This window comes from Spermophilus citellus (genome assembly GCF_964194105.1).
Source record: "Spermophilus citellus genome assembly, chromosome: 9".
Classification (NCBI taxonomy): Eukaryota; Metazoa; Chordata; class Mammalia; order Rodentia; family Sciuridae; genus Spermophilus; species Spermophilus citellus.
The window spans coordinates 27,283,791-27,299,440 of NC_138191.1; the positions used below are offsets into that span (position 1 = coordinate 27,283,791).

The window sequence follows — 15,650 nt, forward strand, 5'->3', positions numbered from 1 at the left end:
TAAATATTCATAGCCATCTAAGGCTGCTATGTAAGAACAAGGCCAAATGAAAATATTTCCAGACAAATAAAACCATGAATACTCTACCACTAACAGACCTCCACTGAAATAAATAACAGGAAATAGTTTGGAAAGAAGACAACTGAGGATGCAAGAAAGCACTGAGCAATGTAACTGGTTAACATTCAAATACAACTGAATAAAAAATAATGCTGAGCATTTATATGAGGGGTAAAAAAGATATAAGGTAAACTTAAACAAAGTACATGAGCTAGGCACCTACAATCCCAGCTACTTATAAGGCTAAGGCAAGAGAACTATTAGTTTAAGGACAGCTTGTCTCTGTCTTAAAAAATAAAAACGGCTGGTGATGAGTGGTGAAGAACTCCTGGGTTCAATCCTTAGTACTGGAGAAAAAAAAATGTATATAACATTTAAGGGTATGTGGGTTGCATTAAATTGTTTTAAGATTCTTTTATCCTCCCCCACTTGAAAAAAAAAAGTGAGGCAATTTAGCAAGACTCTTGTCTCAAAAAATAAAAAGAACTGGGTATGTAACTCAGTGGTAGAGCACCCCCTGGCTCAATCCCAGTACTAAAAAACAAAACAAAACAAAAAACCCAAATAAAAAGAACAAAATGTAGAAAGGACTTGCAGTCATGGTGAAATAAAGTGGGCAGGAGATTTCCCTGTGAGAAAACAAGTATATAAACCTGAATGACATTGTGTATGTGTGTGGGGAACCCAAACATTTCAGGTCAACTGGAAATTGTTGACAGGCAGACAACAAACTGAGAAGCATTTATTCTTGAATATCTCCTAAATTACCAGGTAAAGAAGGTGGTAGTCATTATGAATGGTCTTCTAGCCTAGGACTGCAACCTACTTCTATTGCTCTGCCTTCTCAGATGAGAAAAACTACAGCTTTACTGATTTAAAACTGCCTGTGAAAACCAGTAATGAGGGGTGGTAGTAGCAGGAGTACAAAATCCTGGACTGGGGTTGTACAGCGTTTACCTAGCACACATGAGGCACTGGGTTAGGACCCTCAGCACCACATAAAAATAAATAAATAAAAAAGGTATCATGTCCATCTACAACTGAAACAAACAAAAACAACAATAAAAAAAAAACAAACAAAAAACCAAAACAAAGTATACAAAACCCTGTAGCTTTGATAATTTAAACTGGCAGAACTGTTTCAGAGCAAGAAGACCTACAGCTTTGATAGCCTAATACTGTAGTCTCAATTTGAGCTTGGCAGCAAATCAGTCAGAAATTTAATATGTAAACCTTGGAAATCTTGAAAATGAGAAATCTAAGGAAGGCAAGGATAAAGCTCTCTAGACATTAACTGACTGCTAAAACTCTGCATGCAAGAGAATCCTGAGAACACTTAGGGAAAAAAATGAGATGGAAAAAAAAAAAAGTGGGGATTGAAGAACTAGCTATATGGAATGTATTCCTTAATGCACCCTTAGCTTGATTAGCAAAGGATGGAGACTGTACATGCTTAAAGTGCTTAAGCACAACTTCTGCACAGAAAAATTGCTGACCTCTAAATCACACAGAACCAACCATTAAGAGCCAAGCTAAAGGGTTAAAAAATGCAGCAATGATATCAGTGGCTATATAAACAAAAGAGAAAGAATCCATAGTTTAAGTCTACACAAATTACAACAAAAAGCAACTCAGAGTTGCTTCAATATATTATCTATAAGGTCCAATTTTCAACCAAAAATTAGTAGCTATGCAAAAAAACAGGGAAGTGTGATTCATGTTTTGGGGAAAAAAGTCAACAGAAACTGACTATAAGTAGACCCATATGTTGGATCTAGCAAAGACTTCAAAGCAGTTATTACAAAAACGCAAAAAAAAAAAAAAAAAAAATCACTAACCAATAGGGTTTTTCAACAGAAGTGGAACTAGGATTTGAAGTGAAGCTCAGTGGTAGAGTACTTGCCTAGCATTAGTGAGGCCCTGGGTTTGATCCCCAGCATTCCAAATAAGAAGGGGGGGAAAAAAAAAGAGAGAGATGAAAATAAAAAAGAACCAAATGTGAAAAGTATGTTAAGTGCAATGAAAAAACCAGCAGATGGTCTCAAAAGCAGATTTGACATATCAGAAAAATCCGTGAACCTAAATATAGACAAGTAGGTATTACATACCACAAGAATAGCAACAAAAAAAAAAAAAAAAAAAAAAAAAAAAAAGAAAGAAAGAAAGAAAGAAAGAAAAAGAAAAGAGTTTCTGTGATCCTAGGGGCAGTGTCAAGTCTTCCAACGTTTTGCATAATGAGAGTTTTGAAAGTCGAAGAAATCATGCCTGAAAACTTCCTGAATTTATCATCATAAAGACACAATCAAAAATATGTTATGTATAACTATAATGCACTAATAAAAACATATTAAAAAATCTAAAAAAAAATTAACTTGCAAATCCAAGAAACTCAACAAACTGCAGGAAGAATAAACACAAAGAACTGCACCTAGCCACAAAATAATTAAACTGCTGAAAGCCAAAGATTAAAAAAAAAAAAATTCTTGTAAAACACAACTCAAAATATTGTTTAGGACACAAATATAGATAGGAAAAGCACAAAGACAGATTAAAAACACAAAATTAAGGATAGGGAAGAAAGGAAAAATAATAAAAGAGAGTAATATATAGGAAGTGTGAATTATATTTATAATGATTTATTTGTTAAGCTGGGTACTTAAGTATAAGGGAATACATTATAATATTCTCTATATCTTTCTGAATGTTTCAAATATTCCATCATAAAAATTGTCAAAAAGGCCTCTGCTATATGAAAAGAAAGGTGGGGGACTTTTTATTTATTAAATAAATGAAATATTTATGAAAATATTTTTTTAAATAAACTATGTTTTCGTATTGCTTACCTGAACTCATTTAAAACAGGTTACAGCTAAAGAAAAACTACCTCTGATGTGACTATATGCTTCAAAGAGAGTTGCCAAATACGAGAATACCTATGTACTACTTTCAATTATTAGTCTGTAGCATCACACTGAAAATTTCACTGACTTTCATTTATAAGTTTTACCTTACAGCTCCAGAGCCGTTCCAAACTGCTGGACACTGAGAACAATACGGCCACTCCTTTGAATCTAATCTATTATCAATGGCATCCTAGAGAAGAAAAGAGTTAATACCATTAAAAAGATATTTTAAGTTGAAGATTTCTGTTTGTTTTGAGTGAAGGACAAAATTTGTATTTATAATAAACATTAAGAACATAAACAGATAACAAAACATTAAGAATATAAACAGATAACAAGATTAGTCCTTTCTTTTTTTTTTTTAAATATTTTTTAGTTGTTGATGAACCTTTATTTTTATTTACTTGTATGCGGTGCTGAGAATCGAACCCAGTGCCTCACACATGCTAAGCAAGCGCACTACCGCTGAGCCACTACCCCATCCCCAAGATTGGTCCTTTCTGAAACTCAGTTGCTTCAAAAACTAACACTATCATTTACTTACTTATTCAACTACTATTTATTGAAGACCTATCTTTCTTCATTAGGAAGGTCCCTGCATTGGCACGAGGACCTTTTTTAACTAGAGAGTGCTAGGGGTTTCTAAATACTATCCCAGTTCTGACATACCTTCAAGACTTTGTCATTAACAGCAATGACTCTAAAGTAGGTCACACACACCCGGCTTAGAGATACTCAAAACAATCCAATGACATGAAGAAAGTTTTTCTTTTCACTTTATTTGCTAGAATTTTCCCTTTGTTCAGTGGTGCATTTTACAAAATACTTAAGTATAATGGATATATTTTATACACAGATTATATATGCTTTATTAGTATGTTAATCTATCACTTATAAAAAGATTCATGTTCACATTTTTTATAATTAGGTCTATATGATCAAAATTTTGGAGCTGGGTATAGTGGTGCATGCCTATAATCCCAGTGACTCGGGAGGCTAAGGAAGGAGGATTCCAAGTTCAAGGCAGGCTCAACAACTTAGCAGGCTTTCAGCAATTTACCAAGACTCTGTCTCAAAATAAAAATTAAAAAGGGCTAAGGATGTAGCTCAGTGGTTAAGCACCCCTAGCTTCATCCTCTGGTACAAAAAAAATAATAATTTTTTTGGACATCACTGTATTACAGACAATACAAATGGTATAGACAAGCAGGCACAAGAAGTGAGCACAAAGTAGTCAAGACTATTTCAATAAGATCATAAGAAAGGAAGAAATTGTGTTTCAGGAGAAATCCTACAAGCCCAAGATTGTCACTGATTTAATAAGCAAATTACTGTTAAAGTGATTTTTAAATATTTATTTTTAAAATACTAGCTTAAGATAAATCACTTAGTTTTCTGTAATTGCTGAAGGGGAAAAAAGTTACATTGCAGAAAACTAAGTTCTTTAGATTTTTCATGTAAGTTTACACATGTATGAATTAATCTAGCAAAACAAAAAAAAAATCATAGTAATATGTACCAAATTAGCACTCAGAGGAAAGTATAAATTGAAGTTTAAGTCAAAGGAAAGCTGGAATAAATTACTATTTTATTGCGCTCATAAGGTAATTTTTAAAAAAATACCTACTGTGTTCACTTCGTAATTCTCTGCTTTGCACAGAGCATTTTTTTTTTTAATGAACACAACACAATGCCTTCATTTTTATGTGGTGCTGAGGATTGAACCCGGGTCCCACCCATGCTAGGGGAGCACTCTACCCCTGAGCCACAATCCCAGCCCCCTCATAAGGTAATTTTTAAATTAGTTCATTTTACAATTTTCTATGATTGAATACTATTTTCTAGGAAAAAACAGTTCTAAACGCATTATTCATATGTTAGATCTAATAACAACTATATGAAGTTTATATTTTAATCACTAATATACTACTAAGAGTACTGGCACTTAATGGTTTCTAACAGTGGTATATATGTGAATGTTGTTCTGTTGAATTTTCATTCACATAATTCCACTTATACTACCTATAGTTATTTAAAATAATAGTATTGCTTTTCATAAAGCAGATGTGTGCTTATTTTTATTTATTTATTTATTTTGAGACAGACAGTGGTGTGTTTTTCTTAGTTAAGAATCTTCAAGAGCATCCTCTCCTCCTTTGACCCACATGTAGCCTTTTTTGGTGAATCCACCAAGCATTGCAAAAAATTCCTGCCCCATTAGACATACTCCAATGACAGCTAAACATAAAGAGTTCAAGAGTGCTCTACAGAAGGCATTCAGAAGTAAGTAGAAACTTAATGATGTTTACCTCCATAATATCTTTGATAAAAGGTGTCCATCGAGAAAGTTGAAAAGTTTCTTCTGCAGACCGATCCTTTCTTAATGGTTTGCCTTGTTGAGACTAATATCAATAGAGGAAAAAAAATGAAAAACCAGTAATTTGGGGCTGGTTTTGTGGCTCAGTGGTAGTCACTCACATGTGTGAGTCACTAGGTTCAATTCTCAGCACCACATAAAAATAAATGAATAAAATAAATGTTTATCAACACTAAAAAATATTTTTAAAAACCCAGTAATTTTATTCAGTAATATAATAATCTTATGTTTCCTAACAAAGATATTTAATTTATCAGAAAATACTATATTGTATTTGACTTAAAACTAAGAGTGGGCTGGGGATATAGCTCAGTGGTACAGGACTGAACCCTGTATTCAATCCCCAGTAACACAAATGAATAAAAAATCAAGAGTAGAAGTACTTCCTTAAAAAAAATGAAGTAGGTATAGTCACATAACTTCACTGAACAATATTTGAGCTGTGTAGGGAGGAAGAGCATGAAAAGAAGATTACCACTAAATAGGGAAGAGAGGTGGGAGGGAATGGGAGGGAGAAGGGGAATTGCACAGAAGATGGAAGGAGACCCTCATAGTTATACAGAATACATGTATGATGATGTGAGGGGGAAGAAAAAAAAAAAGAAATGTGTCACATTAGACTGCGTAGAGAGAGGTGATGGGAGGGGAGTCGAGGGGAAGGGGGGATAGGAAGGGCAGCAGAATAAAATAGACACTAGTATTGCTGTATGTATATACGTGGCCATATAACCAATGTGATTCTGCAACCTGTACACTTGGAAAAATGAGAAATTTATGATTTCAAATGTATGATATGTCAAGATCATTGTATTGTCATGAGCAACTAATTTAAAAAAATGTAAAAAAAATATTTGAGCTGTAGTGCTAAAATTTATGAGAGCATAAGGAAATACATTTATTCAAATAAAAGAATCAAAATAATAGGAAAGAATGGGATTCTGGAAAGAATGGGAATCTTTAAAAAATTTTTTTGTAGTTGTAAGTGAACACAATACCTTTACTTTATTTATTTATTTTTATGTGGTATTGAGGATTGAACCCAGTGCCTTAAATGTGTTAGGGAAATGCTCTACCACTGAGCTATAACCCCAGCTCAAGAATGGGATTCTAAATAGAAGTTCTTCCAAACTTAACTTTGAGCCTAGATTTTTAAAGCAAGAGAATATAATTATTTTTTGTGCTATATTCCAATTCAAATGTATAACAAAATGACAATTGCTATAAATGAATCATTAAAGAGAAAAGAACAAAGAACAAATTATAACAGAACCCATAGAATACAAATTCACTAGAAAATCGTTATCTGTCCAAATTACTCTCATATGGAAATGACAAGAAATCAGCATTTTTAAGTTTTAATTGCTTAGTCAAAATCTATAGTATGAAATTAAGAAGACTGTCTATATGAATTCCCACATTTAAAAAAAACCAAACATGATTAACTCAAAAACTCCACACATACATATATGTAAGAAAACACACACACACACACACAATGTAAGATTTCTTACTTGGGGAACAATGGGAACACCAAGGTAACTCCAGTTACGAATCATGTCACTCTCATTTTCTATCTTTACATTCTGGATCAACCTGTCCAAATTTTCTTCCGTAGTTCCTTAGATACGTAAAAAATATTAGTGTGTACTCAATTTACATAATTGCTACTGCAATCAATTCTAGGTTACATATACCACAAATAAAGCTTTTGAAAAAGCAAACAGTCCAAAAAAAAAAAAAAACCCCAAAAAAGCAAACAGTCCATTTATGTCCCCTTCAGTCTTCTAATTCCTATTTTCCCTTGTATTTATCTTAACCAACTTAAGCCACTACCTTTGAGTTTCCAAAGATTCTCTTATGATTAGTAGAAAACTATTTATTAAAAAATGATTGTAGAACTGGGTATTTTAATGCGTTAATGAAAATAAACAAAATATCAATTACCATTAGTACTGAAGATATAAAGTAGGATTGCTCTTATTTTATCACAATTATCATGATTTTTGTTGAGTAGAACTGGAAGAAGTACTCTCATAGCATCTTTCACCTTCTGTCCTTCTGCATCAGTTCCAAGTGCCAGATCCTTAATGAAAATAAAAGTCAGTGGCCTTGAGCTGGGGATGTGGCTCAGCAGTAGAACACTTGCCTAGCACGTGCAAGGCCCTGAGTTCAATCCTCAGCACCACATAAAAATAAATAAAATAAAGGTATTGTGTCCTACTACAACTAAAAAAAATATATACATACATATACATATACATTATTTATATATATATATAAAAGTCAGTGGTCTCTAATCCAAATTCATTTTTTATTTAAAAATACCTATTATGAAGTCATCAAATTTTAACAAAACACACATTTCTTTCTTTTTTTTAACTTTATTTTATTTGTTTATTTTTATGTGGTGCTGAGGATCAAACCCAGGGCCTCACACGTGCAAGGCAAGTGCTCTACCACTGAGCTACAACCTCAGCCCCCAGAACACACATTTCACAGGAAAATGTGGACATCATTTGTAAACTATTTGTTGTACAAAATGCAAAAGGTCAAAAAGTAAATCAGAGAAGAAAATCATTAATCTAAACCTATGCTATCCAATATGGTAGCCACCAGCCACACATGGCTAGTAAGCACTTGAAATGTAGTCAATCTGAATTAAGATATGCTCTGGGTATAAAATACCAGATTTTGAATAATTGGTGTGAAAGAGAGTAAAATATTTCATTAATAATTTTATGTTTATATGTTGAAATATTTTGGGTGTATCAGGTTATGTGAAACATATTTTTAAAATATATTTATTTTTTAGTTATAGGTGGACATAATACCTTTATTTCATTTTTATGTGGTGCTGAGCATCGAACCCAGTGCCTCACGTATGCCAGGTGAGCACTCTACCACTAAGCCATAACCCAGCCCCAAGTCAAACATATTGTGAAAATTAACTGTACTTTCTTTTTCCCTTTTTAATGTGGCTACTAGAATAGTTAATATTATATACAACTTGCATTCTGTTTCTGTGAAGAGTACAATGATCTAATTAGTTGAAACATTATACATAAAGCTTCTTAAAACAAATATAATGTGCCTATGCAGTTCTCTGCAGGGTGTTATATTTAATCCTGTACTCAAATAATGCTCCCAAAACCTAAATCACTCCATTCAACCAAAATACATAATCACAGATTAGAAAGGACTGTTTACTAAGATACCTCCACCAACATGGCACTATTGGGAGGTAGTAGAAATTTTAAGAAGTGGGGCCTCCTGGGAGATCTTTAGGTCATTGGGGGGTATGCCCTTGAAAAGGATAGTAGAACTCATACCCATTCTTTTTTTCCTCTTTGATTTCTGGCTGCAATACAAGCAGTTTTGCTCTGACATGTACTGATGCCATGTGCTGCCTCACCATAGGACTAAAAAGAAACAAGGCCAACTGATCATGTACTGAAACCTACAAAACTGAGCTTTGAGGGGCTAGGGTTGTGGCTCAGTGGTAGAGCGCTTGCCTTGCATGTGTGAGGCACTGGGTTTGCTCTTTAGCATCACATAAAAAAAAACTAAATAAACAGGACTGGGGTCTTGGCTCAGCAGTAGGGCGCTTCGCCTAGCAGTGTGAAGTCCTGGGTTTGATCCTCAGCACCACATAAAAATAAATAAAATAAAGGTATTGTACCCAACTACAACTAAAAAAATAAATATTTAAAAAACCCAAATAAACAAAATAAAGGTATGTGTCCATTTACAACTAAAATATTTTTTTTAAAAAACTGAGTTTTGATTAACAAACCAAAACTGAGTTAGGGTTATAAAATAACCTTTTTCTCCTTATAAGGTGATTGTCTCAGGTATTTCTTACAGGAACAGCAAGTTGACTAACACTATTGGGAAATGATTAATATGTATTAACATGCTTGTCTAAGTTGGTCTCCTTCTAAGAGTCTGTGATTTTGAGAAAATCAACCATTGTATTCAGCAAAATATTACATTTTAACTTACAAAGTTCATTATGGAAATCTATACACATAAGTATTTCTGACTTTGCTCATACCTGTTCAGTTTTACAGAGCTTTTCTATATTAAGCTTGAACTTATTCATGCAATCTTCTGCTAAATTAAGATGAACAACTTGCTGAAAAACAGAAATCAATCAATCATTTAAAGCATTTTAATTATTTTTATGCAAATGATAATATTAAAAGAACAATGGAGAAAACCATGGACTTTTGTGAAAGAAGGTAAACTACAAGTAAGGGAAACAGCTCAAGAAAGAAGTGAAAATTGATGTGATCAATGGGAACAAGCAGGCTATGGTGGCAAGCTGGCACATGCTACAAGTGCTGCATGTGAACTTCTGCTGCAATGTACAAGCAGTGTGTCACCTGTGTGCCTTCTGTATACCGCCTGCCAGCACCTGGCCTTGTGTGCAAAGCACATTGAGGCCAGGATCCCCAACGAGCCCCGGTGCCTGCCAGTGCCTGTGAGGTCCACTATGGCTCACGGAGGTAAAGCACCTTACCATCAGACTGTTTTGGCTTCAAGCCAAACACCTCCACCTCACAGCCCACTGCCACCACATCTTCCTAGCCTCAGTTTCCCTATCTGCACAATGGGGATAATGTTTGCCTAGCTACCTCATATTATGATTTTACACAGAAGATGAAGGCAAGATTAATAACTAGATGTCTGGGGGAATAAAGGGAGATAATCAACAAAAACCAGAATGGAAGTGCTGAATTTGTGATGAGTTTGGGAATAAAAATAAGGTGACAAAAAAAATACAGTAAGGGGCTGGGGCTGTAGCTCAGTGGTTGAGCACTTGCCTTGCATGTGTGAGGCACTGGGTTCGATCCTCAGCACCACATAAAAAAAATAAATAAAAAGATATTGTGTCCATTTACAACAAAAACAAAAACAAAACCCCCCAAAACAGTGAGCTCCTAAAGACCAACAGAAAAGGTTTCATTGGTTCTGACTGGAGTGCAACATGATAAAAGTATATAAAAGTTATTCTGACAGTGATATGGAAAAAGACCTGGAATAACAGAGGAAAAAAAAGTTTATCAGAGCCCCCTGCCCCCACCAGCTTAAAACCTCCTTAATCTATTAATATATAACTACTAATATAAAGTAACATGTAGAATGACAACCACTGGTCAATATACTGCTGAATTCCTATGAAGTTGATAAATACTAAAATTATTCTGCTTATCAGTTCAAGATAAAGACAAAAAAGTCTATGCTGGATTTGAATAAATCTAAATGACATATGTAGAAATGTTATTGGAAAGCTTAGATAGTGGGATATTTCAGTCTTAAGAATTTTAGAGGACAATGCACAAAAAATATTCCATGAAAGTCACTGCTAATCTTAACTACAGGACTGGCTAGATCAATTAACTAATAATACAGTACCTTACAGACAATATTGCTTACCTTAGTAATCTGTTTACGGAAATGGGGCATCTTTTTCATCAGCTGGGTAAGAGCACTAAGTGATGTCTAAGAAAAATAAAAATATTTTGAGTAAACCTAAGATTAATTTACTCTATGCTACAACTTTTAAATTCTGAAGTATTAGTTAAGCTACTAAATTTGGTTAATTAACTAAACATTTGGCAAAATTTTATTTATTCATTTATATTTGGGTACTGAGGATAACACAGGGGTGCTTTACCACTGAGTCACATCCCCAGCCTTTCTTATTTTTGACACAGGGCCTCACTAAGTTGCGTAGGGTCTTGCTAAGTTGCTGAGGCTGGCCTTGAACTTGCTTGCGATCCTCCTGCCTCAGCTTCCCATGTTGCTGGGATTCCAGGCATGCACCACCATATCTGGCTACATTTGGCAAAATTTTAAAAGAAAACTTTATGAAGCTTTTAATTTTAGTCAAGACAAAATAGATGATATCAAAATTACTCTCCCCCTACAAACAAAATTGAATGGACAAATAAATAAAACAAGAACTTTTAGGCAATGGATAAAAAACAATTCTGAGTGAAGGAAAGTAGAGAAGGTGATTCTTGCATTCACCCTGACTTCTCCCTGGAGATGTTTTCCAAACCACACTGAAAGTAAAGTCTGAGAAGAAGAAAACAATTCTCTCTCTGGGAAAAGAAAAAAAAAAAAAAAGATTAGCGTTTGAAACTGCTAAGGTAGGATTTGGGGAGCAGGGTGTCAGAGAGAAAGGAACCAGGTAGAATATAACCCAAAATGTATAGTATGGTGTCCTTGGGCCCCTAATCTGCACACATACAGGGCAGAACTCTCAGAGGCCTAGTGGACAACTATTGGGTTAATTACTACACAGAGATTTGAAGGGGTCTTAGTGCTAAGAAAATGTTAACATTCTCAGATTCAAAGTAGAGACCTAATTAAACACCCTAAACATTTAGTCCTAGGACTACAACTTAGGACTAAGTGCAAAAGTGAAATATACTCATCATAAACACCACCTGACATGAAGTCTCAACATAGTCAAGGTTATTCTTTAGCAATTTAACTACTTGCCAGATGAAACTTAACACTTAATGCAGAGAGAACGTTATCTGGAGTCTCTGCAATGTATAATACACTATGTCTAACACACAATTAAAAATTAATAAGTAGAACAGGAAAGAGGTCAATATCCAAGTGATAAAATAGTCAATAAGTTTCTAAGAATCATGCCTGCAAATCAGGATTCCTAATCCAGAAACAATAGCCTTATGAGAGACTGAAGGCATCATCAAAAGTAACTGGAAGTTAAGGGAAAAAAAAAAGAGAGAGAGAGATAAGTGTCACAGTAGAATGGGTAGAGAATAGGGATGGGAGGAGAGGAGAGGAGAGGGGAGGGGAGGGGAGGATAGGGAGGGCAGGAGAATACAACTGACTCTAGGATTGCTGTATGTATACACATGGATGTATAACCAATGTGATCCTGCAATCTGTACACGTGGAAAAATGAGAATTCATACCCTATTTGAATCAAATGTATGATATGTCAAGATCACTGTATTGTCTTGAACAACTAATAAAAAAAAAAATAACTGGAGGTATATTAAGAATTGTAATGCAAAAATAATAATAATAATTTAAAAAAAGAAAAAAAAAGTAACTGGAATGAAGACTGCTGACAACTTTGATGACATAAATCTCTCAAGAGTCCCTCATTCATGGCATCTATACCAATGGCCTTGAAAAGTTCTCTGAAATGCAATAGCAAGTCATTATTCCTCGTATTAAGAGTTTTAACATGATGTTTAACATGAACGTTCAAACTCATTCTGGAAAAATCACAACATTTACCATCTTGATTCTGTAACAAACTAATTCTGAATTATATCTAAAGGCTACACAGGCCTTGGTACTGGAATCCACTCAAGAATTGGATGAGAAGACTCAGGTGGCTATACCTCTGATCACATCCTTATTGGAGGAATCAATATACGTGTTGAGGTGCAGAAGCTACAGATGGAAGGTGACCATATCATTAATGGGTACCCCTGACTATATGATATGCTGTTATAATCAGAGATACCTGGCTCCCCAATACTAATATGTTTATATTGGATGAAGCTGTTGAAATGTTAAAAGCTATAGATTCAAGGAGCAGATTTATGACAAATTCCCAAAGCTCAACAGCAATACCTAAGTAGTTTTGGGGTGTCCAGCTACAATGTCTTCTGAGGTACTTGGGGTAACCAAGAAGTTCATGAGAGACCCCATTCCGATTCCTGTCGAAAGGAAAAGTTTATCCTGGAGGGTGTCTGCCAATTCTCCATTAATACAGAATGAGAGAAGTGGAAGCTGAACACACTCTGTGACTTTATGAAACTGACTATCACCCAGGCAGGCATCTTCATCAACACCTGAACGAAGGTTGATTGCTCACTAAGAAGATACATGCCCAAAACTTCACTGTCTCTGCCATGAATGGAGATAAAGACCAAGAATGAGATGTGATCATGAGGGATTTCCATTTAGGCTCTAGAAGAATACTGGTTACCAGTGACATGCTGGCCAGAGAAGCTGACATGCAACAGTTTTCTTTAGTCATCGACTATGACTTTCCCACCAACAGCGAAAACTACAGACACAGAATTGGTTTTGCTATAACATTTTGGCAGTAAGGATGTGGCTATTAACAACAAGAGGACTCTTTGGGACATCATGACCTTTTAAGATACCTCTGTTGAGAAGTTGCATCTGAGTGTTGCTGATGACCTCACATGTGAGGGCTGCCCTACCACATAGCCTCAGCCAGCATTCAATCCTGGAAGGGGGAACGGAAAGAAACCAAGGGATGGATATTTTGTAATTTTTTTTTCTTGGAATAAATGTCATAATTTGAGGCTAAAGAATGAACTGTGAACATTTCAGACAACCTTTTCTTTGGGGTAGACTCTTGCCCCAGGTGCTGTCTCTCCCCCACAGACACTATACCATTTCCTTAACCTAGTCATCCTGAGATTCCAGAGGCTTTCCCCACTCCAGCAGAATTCCTTGGAAATGACTCAAATCTGCAGGGAGAATCCCTAAGTGAGGTTGCTCAGTGGACTGTCTCTTGGGAGGAGAAGGAGGGAGGAAGCAGAGAGGAGGGAGGCAAGATTGAGAGAGGAAAAATGGTAGCTATTTTAATATTATTTTGGATAGCATTTACTATTTCAAGAAACAATCATCAAATTCACAATAAAATGACTTGGAAACTACCACACAATCAAAAGTAGTCCCAAGAAGATCTAGATATTGGAGTTAGCGAAGATTTAAAAGTAACATGTTAATACTGAAGAAAGCAAAAGAAAAGATGGATACATAGATCCAAAAATGGAATATTTCAACAGAGAATTAGAATTTCTTTCTTTTTTTTTTAAAGAGAGAGAGAGAGAGGAGAGAGAGAGAATTTTTAATATTTATTTTTTAGTTCTCAGCGGACACAACATCTTTGTTGGTATGTGGTGCTGAGGATCGAACCCGGGCCGCACGCATGCCAGGCGAGCGCGCTACCACTTGAGCCACATCCCCAGCCCTAGAATTTATTTCTTAAAAATTCAATGAATATCCTAAAACTAATTATAAGACTTTAAATCGAAAACAATGAATGACAGTCATACCATGCTGGTTGGACTCCAAAATGGTATCCCATCTTTAGAAAACACCTTGGAAGTTTCTTATGAATCTCAGCATGTGTATACCGTATGACAAAGCAACCCTACTCCTAAGTATTTCCCTAAGAGAATGAAAATATCTGTTCACAGATGTGAATGTCCACTGTGGGAAAAAACAATGCTTAAAGCAGTTTTATTCATGAATTCCAAAAACTCAGGGGAAAAAACTCAAATACTCTAAAACTGGTAATAAACATCCATGCAAATGGAATACTAATCAGGAATAAAAAGTAATAGACTCTCCTATTACATGTAACATAGATAAATATTAAGTGCATTATACTAAATGAAAAAAATCATAGTAGGTTATTTCAGTTATATGACAACCTGGGAATGGTAAAATTACAGAGATAAGAAACAGATCAGTGGTTGCCAGGGGATGGGGAAGTAGAGTTCAAAGACTGTCTACAAAGGGCATGAGGGAATTCTGGGGGTGATGGAGCTATTCTAGTATCTTGACTATGGTGGAAGTTACATGAGAGTATGCATTTGTCAAAACTGTATACTATAAGGATAAATTTTATATTATTTGGGTTTAATAATAGCAGACTGGACATGAGAGAAGACAGAAGTAGGGAATTATTGAGGTTAACAAAAAAATAGATTAACAGACAATATTCAATCATACAGGATGTGGGACTGGGGATAGAGTGCAGAGGGAAAGTGTATGCTTAGCTATGGAAGGTCCAGATTCAAACCTCAGTGACATAGAACAAATCAAGATGTGAGAAACTAATGGCCATAAATTTTACAAATATGAGTAAAGTTGTCAACCCAGTAATTACAGAAACTCAGCAAACCCCAGGGAGGATAAATGCCAAGAAAATTGTACATAGAAAGAAAGGCATTATCATGGTCAAACTGCTAATAATCAAAGAAAATATTACTAAAGGCACTCAGAGAAAAAATGATACATGACAGCTGGCTTCTTTAACAGAAATTACGTTAGTTAGAAAGTAATATACTGAAATCTTTAAATTGATAAAAAGAGGGAAGGGGGACAAACTTCCCAACTATAAATTCTAAATCCAGCAAAAGTATGTGAAAAACTTACAAAACAAAGATGTCCTTAGACAAAAAGAATGTTGAGAGAATTTAACCCAGCCCAGAAGAAGAAAAAACTAGAGAGCAATAGAGAATAAACAACACAAGTCTAGATAC

General features: G+C 34.9%; 1 protein-coding gene across 3 annotated transcripts in view; it reads right to left on the reverse strand.

Moving 5' to 3' along the window:
• Positions 1–15,650, reverse strand: part of STXBP3 (syntaxin binding protein 3) — a 75,797-nt gene that overhangs the window by 6,085 nt on the left and 54,062 nt on the right. For all 3 annotated transcript variants that reach the window (XM_081307454.1, XM_081307453.1, XM_081307455.1), the window contains 6 exons: positions 10,780–10,845; positions 9,395–9,475; positions 7,285–7,423; positions 6,852–6,958; positions 5,273–5,365; positions 3,068–3,153 (listed from right to left, as the gene is read on the reverse strand). In XM_081307454.1, coding sequence (XP_081163580.1) covers positions 3,068–3,153; positions 5,273–5,365; positions 6,852–6,958; positions 7,285–7,423; positions 9,395–9,475; positions 10,780–10,845 — 572 coding nt within the window. The remainder of the gene's footprint in view (positions 1–3,067; positions 3,154–5,272; positions 5,366–6,851; positions 6,959–7,284; positions 7,424–9,394; positions 9,476–10,779; positions 10,846–15,650) is intronic.